The sequence below is a fragment of the Curcuma longa genome, unplaced genomic scaffold (genome assembly GCF_044706935.1).
Source record: "Curcuma longa cultivar G26 ecotype Majalengka, Jawa Barat unplaced genomic scaffold, ITB_CL_G26_1.1 utg3290_np1212_1714210_RagTag, whole genome shotgun sequence".
Taxonomy (NCBI): domain Eukaryota; kingdom Viridiplantae; phylum Streptophyta; class Magnoliopsida; order Zingiberales; family Zingiberaceae; genus Curcuma; species Curcuma longa.
The window spans coordinates 921,347-936,308 of NW_027435602.1; the positions used below are offsets into that span (position 1 = coordinate 921,347).

Sequence of the window (14,962 nt, forward strand, 5' to 3'; positions counted from 1 at the left end):
TCTCCACTATAAAAAAAAACAAAAAACCTCTCAAATTTTTTATACGCTCTACACTATACACTATACACTATCAAATCATATATCTTTATTTATTATTTTTAATTTAATATCTCTACAACCCCACCCACATTTTTTATTTTGGGAGAAAAAAACAATTTTAAAATTTAATGACTGCTCTTAAAATAAAAACCTCCAACCTCATGCCAACAATGGTTCAAATTTTTTGTCCAACTTTTTGATTTAACAAACCTCTTAAAAATCTTATATTAGAGTTGCCATTAGACAAGTCAAGCTTATTAACTCATTGAATTTTTTATTTTATTTTATTTTTTAAAAAAAATCTTAACTCGCAAATCAACTCGAGCCCCTCATAGACTGACCCGCATAAATCGCGAGCCTAGACGAGTCGACCTACCTATAGCCGTCTTAAAATTAATTAATAAAATTTTAATCCAACCTATTTAAATTATTTTACAGAGCAGAATAATTTGACAAATCCAATCCAAATTAACAACTTTATCTGCACTTTATGGAAACAAGGCAAGGCATGGGTAGCTTATAATGTGGGTAAAGTTATATGTTATCCAATCCAAATTAACAACTTTAACTGCACTTTATGGAAACAAGGCAAGGCATGGGTAGCTTATAATGTGGGTAAAGTTATATGTTTCTTCTACACCATGTAAGTAATAGGTTGCAACACCCAGTCAAGCCACAATATCTAAAGGATAGATGCCAGCAGAGTTAGCCAACCAAGAACCGCAACCACCAGAACTGCAAGCCTAGTACCAAGAAGTCACTACAAAGCATGTTAAATCGAAATCATTCAACCAACTAACCACAAGCTATATTCTCCACCTCGTACCAATTATGCATTACCTTATCAGCCAAAATTCATCACCTCAAATTAGCGACCATCCAATTTAATACGACAAAACAAATTTCTTTCAAAGAATTCTAGCTCTTCTGGACTCCAATTCAGGCAAACATAGACTTCCATTAGACAAATAGACCTACCAAAATCTCTCACTCGACCACTACTCAATTCCTCTTAATCAAATATTGTTGAGGCTTGTGTGGGTCGCCTACATATATTGTAACCTAACCCCAATAATTGGCATAACAAAGTTTAGGGAAGAGGTGTTAAATACGGTAAGGTTTTACATGCACAAACAATAAATATAATTAATATAACAATAACAGATTGGATAATGGCAATGAAGTCTATTGAGTTGAAGCATTTTTTTGCATAGTTTGGGTTATAAACTTTTCTTTAACATGTCTTAGCATCCTATAAGATACCCTTGTAGCATTATGGACAACCGTGGATGTTCTATCAATTTTTTTTTATAGAAGTATTACAGGAAAATGATGTTGCTTTTTGATTTCATATTTCAAGATATACTTTTCACATTTGGTTAGAAACATTTCAAAGAAAATAAATGCTTCATGGATTCTTGTCGAAGCATTCTCAATTTTGAAAGGCACCTTTCATCCCCAAGTCAGAGCATTGCAGCGGCCCAAATTTATACGAGTCCAACAATATCAATTTCATGAGGCAAGAAATCTTCACTTGTTCTGTAGTATTTGTCAGGAGAATATAATCCCAAGTTTGTCACTTGGCTTGTATATAAGCATGCAAACCTCTCTACCTGCAGAAATATACATTAAACAAATGCCTTTTGGGAAATCAAGTACCAGAATGTTCAAAAAAAAAAAAAAAAGATAGCTCCAAAGTCAATAGTTTGCAGGAAGATCTACCTGATGCGAAAAGCGTGAATTTTGGTAACCAGTTTTCATAAGTTGCCCCCATACTTTATGAAACTGCATCAAAGAACAGAACACAAACATGATAAGGAAACCAAGGCCCTATTTATACAGATGAAAAAGAATTTTTTTATATCTTTCTGTTTTTCATATCTTTCTGGAATATTAAGCTATGGGAATACACTCATCGTCGAGGGAGCATTCAATTCCTAAGCACTCATGAAATCTCAAACATGCTGAGCACAGTTTGTTTCTGAATTCTAGAATAAATGAATATAAAACGCAGAGCATAGCTACTAACATCAAACTCATTTTGATTTCAACAAAATAAAATCTAATTGTTTTTGTTCAAGGTAGCATTTGCAATCTAAATCTCTACAGTTACACAGAAATTGGTTATTTACCTTTTGATGAAATTCCCTCTGGGCATCTTGATGGAGACGACGAACTTTCTCCCTTTGTATCTAGCAAATAAACAAAAAGAACCAAAGGAGACTCGCCAGCTTATCATGAAAAGTTCATAATTATTATATTATTATGCAACATGCACAAAGTTTTGCCAAGTCAGAGATCATTGAAGGTAGTAACTCTTCATGCAATGTACAAATTATAAAATATTGGACGAATATATCAGATCAGAAAAAGAGGTAGACTGGTGCAAGGCCTCAGAGAAAAATCATGAAATGTTCTTGCAGAAAAAGGATCAGTTGTATTGTCAAGTTCGAAATTAGGAGGAAAAGTCATGACAGGATGTCCATAGTCTAGTTTTGATCTATAAAACAATGGTAATGGTAACACACTTTGATGGAAAGAGATGGGCGACTGAGAAAAATTGAAAAGTGATGAAAAATATTGTATACTGGAATGAATTATAAGGGCAATCAAAAATAATTTTCAAGAAGAACTTTAATCAACTTGTTAAATGGATGCACATCATGAATTTCTAAATTTAAAAAAGAGCAATTCTCATAATTCAGATGGCAACTTATTCAAAATGCTTTGCTTTGACAAGTTTTCTAGTGCATTTTACCCATTTTCCCCTTTTATTTAATAAAACTTGGAACCAAGGTCCTTGCTAGTTGTATCCAGCAAAAGCACAGAAAAAGTATTTGGAATTTGAGACTAAATGCCAAATTCAATGAATTCTATAATGTATTTCCAGTTATTACTTTGCATTTACTACTCACCTCCAGTTTATCAAGTTCAGTTGACAAACACTGTTTCTCATTGGCATCAAAAATATCAAACCTGCAACGGAAAAATGACCTTGATTGATGCACACAAATAAACTAGATGCACACAGTGCTTTAGTTAATCTACAAATAGTCAAGAATAGAGGATAGAATTGAATGAATTTTGTACTTGAGAGACCACTTGAGATGATGAATTTTGTCCTCAATAAGGTCGGTCTCTATCCTCAACTGTCGCAGCATCTAGACATAAAATTACAAATTAATGAACTTGGGTATGCTACTGGGTGGAGAACAGGTATCAAAAGCACAAAAGAGTTCAAAGCTCCCGCTAATGCGAGATCAGTGGACGGTTCTCACCTAGAAGATTTCTCAGTATGTCAATGAGCCGAAAACCCAACGTTAAGGTATCTATCAGCTTAAACATCATGAAATTGGTACAAGAATAAACAATAAAGGTATGCATTTTGTCCATTGATTATAATTCATATGCATAAAATGAAACTTTCATGCCATGAAATACTTGTGCAGTTGTGCTCTTGCTTCAAGCTGAAATAGCTCTACTACCAGCATCTAGATACTTGCTACTTCATTTTACCATAAGTTCTAGACCTCATTACCTTCTGCTCTCTTAGACTTTAACAGGATTCTATAAACAATGAAATAAATTGGACTTTGAAATTTCATTTAAAGACACAAGCAAAAGCAATTTTCTGCCAATTGTTTCTAAAGCTTTTGTCTGGAAAATATACTTAAGGTCAGGAAGATCATCCTGTAGGTTCATTTACTATACATTGCATTCTACAATTTTCAAAAGTTGGATTAGAAATAGGAGGCAATGCCAGCTAAATCAAACATGACATTTATTGAATGTTAAAAATTTAAAAACCACTACTACACCCAACACCAACAAAGCACTGCTATGAGCTTGTGCACAAAGTAGCAGTATCCTAAGAAACGGCAGCGGCCTCACAGCCAGGTGAGGTCACCACGAGGCCATCACAACCTCACGAGAGCCAGCGGCTAGGTTGTGTGGGATCATTGGAGTTTTACAAGAAGGAAACTGGTTCTCCGTCGATGCTGGTGCCAAAGTGTTCCGTTGTCGGTTGGCAAACGAAATGGTAAATTCCACCCATGTTGATTGACATGGCTCGGCACCTTAATCCCTAGTATAAAGGTGTTAGATGTAGAGTCTAATGTCCTGTAATATTAAGTATAACTATGATATGTTACAAGGCCCATCCCAACCAAGCATAGACTAGGATTAATACCGTCCAAAACTTGATACCTTCGATGCAATTGTAAAATTAATATAAAAAAATAGCATGCAAGAAAATCTGAGATTTTATTAAACAATATTAATTTATCTATCTAAAAATGAGTCTTCCATACCTCATTTGTTTATAAACTATAAGAAACAAAGATTTCAAATACCTTACGCATTTCCCTTGACTGACAAAGAAGCTCAACCTCCTTTTCAAGTTCTGGAACAACAAGCATAGTTCTCCAACCTATATCAGTTAAAAATTCAGTTATTAGTTTGTATACATTTAGGAACAGTATTTTAGAAGAAAAAAAGAGGCCATAAATATTACTGCACTTAAATAATCACAATTATGCACAATTAATTTGTTTAACTGGACCTAGAAACATTAGGAATGAATTCAAATTTCAAAACTTTTCCTGTGTAGATTACTGTCTGAAGGAGCCCTTGAGCTTTCAAAATATGGTTGTTTTTAGAAGACACCCTAGTAAGATGGAGTCAATAAGTTGCTCCTACAATCAGACAGATAAAGCATGCTTATCGGCAGTATCAAGTCATGTTACTCTCAACTATTTGTCAACTAAATGTGTCTAGAGCTAATAAGAGTTTTCTTAGATTCCCTCTACCCTATATAACTTATCCTCCAAATGAGACAACTAGTATAACTATATAAACTGTTGGTCGTCTTTAAACATGATCATATGATCTAAATTTCTGCTTTTGATTTTAATTATGGTGTATTGTTTTTTCATGCTTTTTTTATTAAGAGCTTGATAATAGATATTTCTATGCAATTTTAGTTTTATTTAACAGATTTATCATGGTGTGTTTTAGTGGACATGATTGTTAATATTAAAATATTTCTTATGATTTTAATCATGGTGTATGGTTTTTCCATTCTTAGCAAGTGTTAAAGACATTGCCATGCAGCCATCATCAGTTCCATGTCATACCAATAACCGTGGAGAGTCACTTTAGGCATGACAATTTGAATGTATTAAGCCAGGTCAATCAATTTTGTGTGGACTTAAAATAAAAAAGTATTTGTTTCCTGTGGATTTAATTGATTGAGTCATTTTAATTGAAAACTTCAATGATGGCCCAAATTTTCTATTCGGAACTTATCATATAAATTTACAGTGTTTTCAAGAAGTTTTTGACATATCAAATTCTACAAATACCTTTAAGAGCATAGGGAGATTAGTGTTGAAATTGAGATTGAAATTTTGTTTTATTATTTGGATCTTTTGTCGTGTCAAGATATGGAGCTTAAGAGGGAGCTTGTTGTTAGGTATGCACATACTACAACTCATGATGATGGTGAGGCCACCACTACTCGAGATCATGGAGCCAGTGTCATTCCAAGTTGCAGTTAAGCAACCTCTCAAGATTGTGAAGCAAACACTTATCGAGCCCATGTTAAACTAGAGAAAAGAGGTTCTATTTATAATTTTTTTCAAAGGTGCCAATTGAGATCACACAATCTTCTAATCTCATTTTGACTCCTGTAGTGCTCCAACAGTTATTCTAGTGGGAGGACAAACAATGCATGACTGAATTATCAACTTCAAGAAATTGTCTAGAAAGTTTGGGGCATTCAAGGAAAAGTTCAACTCATTGAAGGTTTGCAAGTGTTTTGGCAACAAAAAGGATGGCTTTCAAAGTGTTTTTCTATTTGGAAGGTGAGCAGGTCATTTTGCTACTTACTGTTGTTGATAGAGCTACCATGGAACATCATGACACACAATATTCGAGGCATAATAAATGAAGAATATAAGAAGAAAACTTAAGAACATGAAAAAACTATGCAATTGGATAGAAATTACTTACCAAGAACTTTCTTGCTACGTAAAATATCTCCATAGATATGGTCTCCCACATAAAGAACCTATTAATACCAAAAAATATTGTGGTTGTTGAGGAAAGATCATCAGTGCATATGATTTAGTAAAATTTCACATCAACAACACAATAATAGGGAAGCATATGCCATGCAATTAGCATATTGAATTACCAAAGCCTCAACCAAATTATATTAAATAAAATGGAGTGACAGAAATACCAAAGTACGTCTCAAGTAGCTTTTAGTTATAGTTCTACAAGAATTCATCCAAGGAACAGAAAATATTATTTCACATTAATAATGCACCTGTGAACTTGAAGCTATTGAAAGAAGCTTATGTAGATGTGCAACATTACCTCCCTGAAAATTGAAGTCAAAATAACAATCTCTAAATCAAATTAAATTACCAAGAAATTAAGATAAATATCATAATATTTTAATAAAGCAACCAAGATATTGGAAAAACTCATCCACTCTCCTAAATCCTATTACCTGAAAAACCCGACAAGTTCTATTCAAGTGTGTAGGTGGTAGTCGTGGTGAAGTATTTCCTACCTGTACAGGTACTACAAATTTAAATATAAAAATATATACAAATATGAAAAAAGGGGGAAAAGGCATGTTACTAGCCTGAGGAACTAGAATCCCATTATCAGTATTAAGCAGCATTCCAGACTCGGGTTCAACTTCAAAAAGATTTGCACGATTTTCTTCATGAAAGAAGCTTGGCTTTGAGCTAAGTAATTTGACAACTAGAACATTAAGCTACCGCTAGATTGCAAAAATCCACATAATCTAGCATTAAATTATATCAATATGTATTCCTACCTGCCAGTAATAACCACATCAAAGTTTTCAAGCCAGCTGTAGTTTCCATCATGGTCACCATCCAATTTATAATCCCCACAAAGGAAATTCATAACCACATTTGTGTAATCCCACAAGCTGCAATTAAGTAATCATGTAGTTGAAGTTAATCAGAACTAGCAAGAACTGACATTGTTTGTGTCAATTAATGGATTCTCAAAAGACTCCTTTTGCAATGAGAAAAAACCCAAATGTCAATGAATGAGAAATCCAAATTAAAAGGAAGAAACAAATGAATAAAGCATCAGCATTTCAAAGGCCTTGTTATCCAACTTAATAAAAAATCCACTTATATTCTAGAAAACCAAATGGTGTAGGAGGGTCCATATAGCTGACCCCATTTAGTGAGATAAAAGTTTGGTTGTTGTTGTTGTATTATAGAAAACCAAATAAGAAAAGTCTAACAACTACACTAACTTTTATCATCCCACATATATTATGCCTCTTATCTCATCCTCTCCTAGTTGGCAATATCTACTCATGGTTTAAAGATGATTCCAAGTCCGATTGACACAGGCAAAACTTATCAATTTGACCACCAAGTATCTTGCGGAATGGCTCGATGCCACCATCCTCAAATTAAAAAAAGTCTAGCTAGACTAACTATTCCCAGATATGTATCATGATCATTATACCTCTTATCCCATCCTCTCCTAGTTGGCAATCTCAGTAAAATATCTAAACTAATCTTTTACCTACAGTCCTACCCATGGTTTAAAGATGATTCCAAGTCAATTGACACACATCAAACTTATCATTTTGCCATCAAGCATCATGCAAAATGTCTTGATGCCGCCATCCTCATATTCCTTGTAATTCATCTTCACTCTGAATCAAGAAAAACAAGAGATGCACACTCAATCTAATCTCTGTGTCGAGACCAACAAAAGACCACCAAGATTAGCCCTTCCACACAGAGAATAGTGGCTCATCTTCCTGCTCATCCACATCTTCCTCCTCAACAACACCTTCCTGGTATGCCTGCATGTCCTCTCCTCCTCCTCTCCTCCTTCCATGTAGAGGCCCTTTTTTTGAAGTTAGGAATTTCTTTTGCAATTGTTAGGGCTCAACACAGGGTTTGGCACAGGGCTCAGCACGATTAGCATAGCATTGGCATTTGTTTTGGCTGAGGACTGATACCCCAACATGAAGAAGACTTAAGCATTTGTCCTACTTATACTAATGGTTTGCTAGAGCCAACTTATGTGTATCCTGGCATTTCATGTCAATTGAGTCTATGCTTGAAGTTAAAGACATGTACAAATGAATCTGAAAACTAGTAAGGACAATTATTTATGCTCATCTCCATTTTAGCAATTGGGCATACCTGTTTGTCACCAGAAAAGTAGAACGGCCTGAGTCTCGAAGCATTTTGAGCAGAGGAACAATCAGTCTATCTTCATTAATGTACCTAAGAATCCAAAACATTAAGTTTTCATGTCATATATGACGAGGGAATAATCTTAGAGCAAAATCTAAGGTGCTAAGAATAACCAAAGTCAACACATGGTATAGGAAGGTGTCGTGCACTACATCAGTAACATCTCTCAATTTCATAAGTAATGATATTTCTGTAGTGGTAAAACTACAAACTAAAATTGAATTACTAAAATATCAGCTACCTTCCAGGATCCTTTGCGACCATTTGCTTCAAAGTTCCATCTCGATGGCACAAGTCAACTGCAGCCCTTACATCTTTGTACATTCGAATGTAGCTGTATTAGAATGATATATTATGAATGTCAAAACCAAATATCTAGAACTTATCAAAAGAAAAGATGAGCAATTGAAAACATGAGCATAAATACACTATATTTTTAGTATCCTAAATAATTGTTAAAACTAAAATTAGATCCCAAGTGAAGACATCTTTCCATAGTAGATAAAAAGTGCATTTCAAATAGCAATTATGTAAAATCTACAAGGCTGTTCAGAAGCAGTTAATAAACTTAATGTGCATTATTCCACATATCAAATAAGAAACTAACAAATCTCTATCTAAAAGGAAAATATTCTTGACTCTCCATGATACTTGAACTCCTATTTATCCATCCTAATACTCCTATATGAACACTCCAAGTCGACATCAGATACGACTTTTGATCATAGTTTTTGAAATTGGCAAATTCCAATTTAGATTTGGCTAAGGCACTACTGGAATTGACTAAAGCAGATCCAATTTTCTCCAAGATATCAAAGATAGAACAATAAAGAAAAAATAAATAAATAACCAAATAAATATTTAAAATGAAAAGCCAAATTAGTGGGCATAAGAGAAAAGTCGACCTAGAACAAACAAGGAAAGGATAAGGCTAGGCCTATGGATATCAATCAATTGGTCTGAGAAATAACCAATGTAATTCATTAGAAGCTTAAAACATGAGAGAAAAAGTAAAAGGAAGTAAAGAGAATATAAAAGAGAGACCTAAAGAGATGAAGAGAGCTAACTAGTTAATAGGCTGTCGTTGTTTGACTAAAGGCTGCTGTCATTCTGAAGCAAAGTCTCCACCATGGAACAAAAACTGCTGCATCCTTAATGTTGATTTATTTGAAGTATCTATACTAAATCATAATTAAGGCTGGTGCTTTCTCCAGATTAAATAAATATTATGTGACACATCCAAACATTTATAAGTATATAAATTCTCTTATTTTAAATTTAAAAAAGTAAGGAGAAGTTCATCTTTTTCCGCTGCGTTTCTAAAGTGCCAATCAAGAAATAAGAAGTGGTAGAAGAAACAACTTTGGAAACAAGAAATAACTACTCAAGGATCGAAGGCACATACTCCATGCCAAAAGGAAATTTTCCATGGTTTTTATCCATGAAGTCAACAAGCTGGGCAAACAGGTATGCTTCGGCTAGGGAGAAAAGAGTGTCAATCAGAGCATAATCAGGCTCGTCAAAGGAATCCCGAGTTAATGTATTTCCATATGTTGAAACTTTTTCTTCTTTAGACAACTCTTTGAAGCCATGGTATGCTACTTTTACATACTTGTGTCGGTCCATCTGATAAAAATAATAATAATAATTATCACACAAATTGTTTATAGAAGATTAGGTGCACAACTAAAATGACATTCACAATATAATATGAAACTGCCATAATGAGATTACTATTGCATATTTCCCCTTCAATGAACAGGACATATAAATAGGAATTGAAGCATGACAAATTAAGTCTATTGGTATACTTTAAAGTAGGAGTAAATAAGATATGGTTCAACTAGTAGTAAATAAGATATGGTTCACAAGAGTGCTATGGTTTCACGAGAAGTTTGATATTAGGTGTCATGCCTTGGTGGGTATCTAACTATTTCTGATCCAATTTTAGCAACAGGCTCGATTTCATATCATGAACCCTAGGCTATTGCAGTAAAAGCCCTGTAAATTGGGCTAACCTTTATATAAAATTAGAGTCCAAAAGTTCCATACTGTTAAGAATGGCACAAGCAATTCATAGAAAAATCATTGTAACAATACATGGAACAGTATAAAGAAAATGATCTTTTGCAGTTGTCCAGTGAGCTAGGGTGGCAGCTTCCCTAGAAAAACTGCCACATTCCACAGAGTAGCTCACCAATCTTTCCAATCCTTGCAACAATTCTTCAGCAAACAATTTGAAAATCGAGTTCAACTACGTAGTGTGGTTTTCAGTTGCAGAGGTCCAAGAAAGCTAACATATTTATATATATATATATATATTCCAATAACAGATGCATAATCTATGAGAAATAATCACATATATTAACATAGCTATTCTTGCTACATATGCAATTCTCCACATGTTTAACACGTTTGCTAAGCCATGATTGCAGAAACAGCAAGTGTGTATATACTATGAACAGCAGAGATAAAAATGTGAAGCTACAAATCTCAAGTTCAAGATGTATACAGAAAGGCTGTAACAAGATAGCAAGGATACAACTGCATGCTTAAAAATAGTTCAAAGGATATGTACTCGAATATATGCAAAATGTCACAGAGTAGCATCATCAAATCCAAATAAAAAACTTATTTCTTTTGAAGTCGAAAAAATCTAAAGTACTACCTTCAAGATATTGCCCTTCTTCTTGTCAAGAACTAGACCCCTAACCATGTATTTCCAGTCAAATGTCCAGTCCAACAACTGTGAAATTCAGGGAATAAAACATATTGTTTAATCATACTGAAGATCAAATATTCTCTCACATAAGAACTTTGAACTTTTACACTAAAGTTATTGAAAAAATGAACTGAACTTAAATAGGAAAAAGAAACTAGTTTGTTCCTGCTATAAATTGTAGAAGATTTTAAACATACCTTAACCCAAAGAAGACCAAGTTCAAAGCCAAGAAAACCACTTAAATTGACTAGGGAATCTAGTATTTGAATGGAAAGAAAAACTGAGTCGCTAAGTCAAGCAGATAAGCGTCATTAAGATTCTATTGCGCAACCGAAGGCCAGAGAGAAGGACGGACTCTCAATTGGATGAGCTTCAAACTAGAAATGCAATGCATGAAAGGGAAATGGCTTAAAATAAAAGGAAATGGCTCTCTAGCACTTAATATAATTTAATATTCAATGTATCATATTCCTAATCAACTGTAGTTCTAATTCTTAATTTATGTCAAATTGGATGAAATGTGCAAACCTAAATGGATTGACCTATCAGTGAAAACTATATTTCAGCTACAGAGATGGTTTCAAGTTAGAAGGAAGAAGTCCAAAGTTATTTCGTTTTAGGATTATAGCATCTTAAATTCACTAATAGACTATCAAATCATGCCGCACATGTCTAGTTTAGAATCCTTAATGCTCAAACAAAATTTTCACATCTGATTTAGTACTTCACTACAAAATTCATTTCCTTTTGGAGGATTAACAATAATGAAATTACTGATAAAGGAGCATGTGACTGTTCATATTTCAAAATATACTGATTTTAGGAAACAGGTGAGGTAAATGTTTATCCTGTTTCAGATAGTTAAATCTACTACAACAATAAACCTATACTGCAATAGGATCTCCAATAAAGTCATTAGTTTACATCATCTTAGCAATATACATAACTAGATGTATAATCTTCTATTACCACATGATGTGTGCCATCCTCTTGATTTAAGGTTCAATATATGGAAAGCCTCTCACTCAATCACTTACTGTTTCCTAAGTAACAAAGAATGTAACAGATGAACACACGCTTATTCATGTCTTTAAATATCACTAGTACTCTCTTGCTTATGCGGAATTGAAAATTTTACTTACTCAAGTAAAAAACCACTCATTTTGAAAGTAAAGGATTTAACTTCCTTTATTATTTCCTGATTTTCCCCTGAAGCACAAACTTTTCAGGCTTAACTCTTGTACAAGTACCACTCAGTTAAAATTTTAACTTTTCTACTTCCCTTGTGTTAATCTAGGGATCTTTTCTCACTAGAAAGTTGAAATTGAAACTGAAAATCCAAAAACATAAAAAGAGGCTAACTCCCAAGTTTGAGAACTTAAGCGTGACGGATAAATAGAATGAGAATGCAAATTTCAATAAACAAATGATTTATCTGTCATCTATTTCAAGAAAAATGGATATCTTAAAAACACTCCTTAAATCTTTGTCTGATTGTAAACCAAGAAACTTACCATAAGTTAGTTTGGAAAGGAAACAAACAATATAGTTGTTAGCATCAGTGTGCAACTCACAAACATACATGAGATAAAAGAGTTAATCTGAAGAATTTGATTGAGAAAAAACTGCCACAAGCGAGAAAACAGACTTTCCAAGTTATTAAATGAGAAATCTACTACTGCAACTAAAAGGAATGTTTTCTACCCACTGATTTGTAAGCTCTTAATTTCAGACTCTCCCTTGACTCCCTACGTCTTGGATCCCTAACTCATGCCTAGATATGAATATATCATACAAAAGTGGATTGACATATTTGAATTTTCTTTTCTAGAAATAGTATAATTCCCTCTAGAACCAGTAAGATGGGAATTCAGGAACTTGTTTTTAAAAGAACAAGGCATTGCAGCAAAATTACCCAAATTCCAGAATGTAACGGTGGAATTTCATCAATAATCTTGATAAAGCACATAGAATAAAGGAAATAAAAAGCTAGAATCTAGAATTTAGAAACACAACCTCACTAGGATAGCCCAGATTATGGACCAGCTTCCTGATAGTCCCATCGTAGGCCATCGACTCGAACGTCTCCGGCTTGTACTGCGCCAGCGTGTAGTCCATATCGAAGCCGACCGCGACGATGTTCTTCATATTCAGCGACCGGTTGCAGAAGATCTGCTTCCCGATGGCAATCTTCCGTCCCCACTCCCGCGACGACCAAATCCGGCGGTTCCCAGCGCGTCCGTCGCCCGCGCCATCACAAGGCCCCAAATCAAGCGCCGAGGCCTCCCTCTCCTCGACTCCGACCCCGTCCATCGGCTCGTTGGACACCGACCGGCTGTACCCTAATCCGAGTATTAGGAACTACCATGGCCAGTCAAATCCAAGCCATTTCTAATCAAAATATCAAAGGAAAAGAAAAACAAAAGAGGGATTGCCAACCTATTCCGGGGAAATAGGAAGCAGCAGGGCGAAAAGGAACTACGGAGGAGGCGGAACACGAAGAATAACGAAGAGCGGCGGCGAGGGGCCTCTTCGGAATCCGCATCGTCCTCCGGGGGATTAAATAGGCATGGGAAAGTTGGAGGAGATAAGGGGAATCGGGTGCGCCACCACCACCACCACTTCCTCCCTCCTCCACCGACCTCGCGCCCCAATGCAGAAGCAGCAGGCAGGCAGGCAGCAGCAAGTAGTGTATCACTTGCAAGTAATAAAATCGATGCGCGCCGGGGGAGAAGAGGAGGAGACGCCCCCGGTACGATGCTCCGCCGGAACAAAATCGAGGCCCCTTCCAACTCCCGCCCGCACACGCGCCGCTCTTTGATTGGCTGGAGCCCACCGGTTAAATGTGTGCCACAGATCGCGTCGACATGGAAACGCCAACCGATTAACGGATAGCGCTCGCTCGAGTGCTGCTACCGTGTATATATTTTATTTGTTAGATGAATATGAATATCTATATATATATATAGTCGAATGGACACGTGTTGCGTCCTTGCGTATGGAAAAAGATGTAAAGAATTAAAATTGTCAAATTATCGATCGTAGTTTACAATCAAGTCGTAGTCAAGTCTTAAAACTTTTTAGTTTTGTTTTCTAAGGAATAATTGTATATTATTATATTCATATATTATGTAGGATTTTTTTTTTGTGAATACAACTTAACATTATGAGCTCATGAGAAAGAAAACTAAAGTGCAGCTTCATACACACGTAGCGTTGTGTTCCTTCGTTTGTGTTTTGCGTTTTAATTCGTTTGCATGGGGATGTTCCTAAAGTGAGTGTACGATTACGGAGATGTTTTTGATTAGGGATATTTTAAAAATGTTTAACTTTCTACGGGATATTTTTGATTAGAAATGTTCTCAAAGTGTTATGAGGATATTCTCGATCGAGATGTTCTGAAGGTGAATACAAATAAAACTACATACACTCTGAGGGTAGGCCCGGATGGGTCCCCGGATAGATACATCAGATATGTTATAGGTCACGGAGCATAAGCATAATATCCAAATCATAGTTTATTATTTTGCTAACTAAACTGTTGAACTATGAAGTGGATCAGTTTGATTCTTCTGGTTTCCTAAAGAACATTAAGCACTTCGTGGATTCTCAGCACTTTTAGTAGCTTACAAAACACCTCTAGGCATATGTTCGTTAAGCAGGCTTGCAGTAATATTCTAATTTGCATGTATTCCCTAGCTGCAGTATTCATTCTCAGCAAGTTCACAGTTAAAGGAAGGTCCTTATTCCCCTACTCTATTTAGGACCACACTCAGTTGATGCCGACTCAATGGTCCAGCTAGATCAGTCGACCTGTCTATATAGTAATCAACCCAACCACTAGATCAGTTCGATGCGGCCGACTCAATCTCTTGACTTGACTTAATAAGCTAGCCAACTAGTCCAAGTTTTATAATATATATTCTTT

At 35.2% G+C, this 14,962-nt stretch overlaps 1 protein-coding gene across 2 annotated transcripts; it reads right to left on the reverse strand.

Moving 5' to 3' along the window:
- Positions 1-1,298: 1,298 nt before the first annotated feature.
- On the reverse strand, positions 1,299-13,688 carry LOC141820458 (uncharacterized). Of its 2 annotated transcripts, none has more exons than XM_074707780.1 (17): positions 13,474-13,688; positions 13,051-13,376; positions 10,981-11,058; positions 9,718-9,938; positions 8,554-8,646; positions 8,259-8,342; positions 6,893-7,009; positions 6,695-6,800; positions 6,557-6,619; positions 6,371-6,424; positions 6,052-6,109; positions 4,392-4,468; positions 3,130-3,200; positions 2,955-3,015; positions 2,172-2,231; positions 1,762-1,824; positions 1,299-1,652 (listed from the first exon to the last, which is right to left on the reverse strand). In XM_074707780.1, the coding sequence occupies exons 1-17, from the start codon at positions 13,577-13,579 to the stop codon at positions 1,527-1,529; spliced, it is 1,764 nt and encodes a 587-aa protein (XP_074563881.1). In that variant the 5' UTR covers positions 13,580-13,688; the 3' UTR covers positions 1,299-1,526. The 2 variants fall into 2 exon arrangements, with proteins under 2 accessions (XP_074563881.1, XP_074563883.1); XM_074707782.1 differs by having other exon boundaries at positions 13,051-13,369; positions 13,474-13,550.
- Between the last annotated feature and the right edge of the window lie 1,274 nt (positions 13,689-14,962).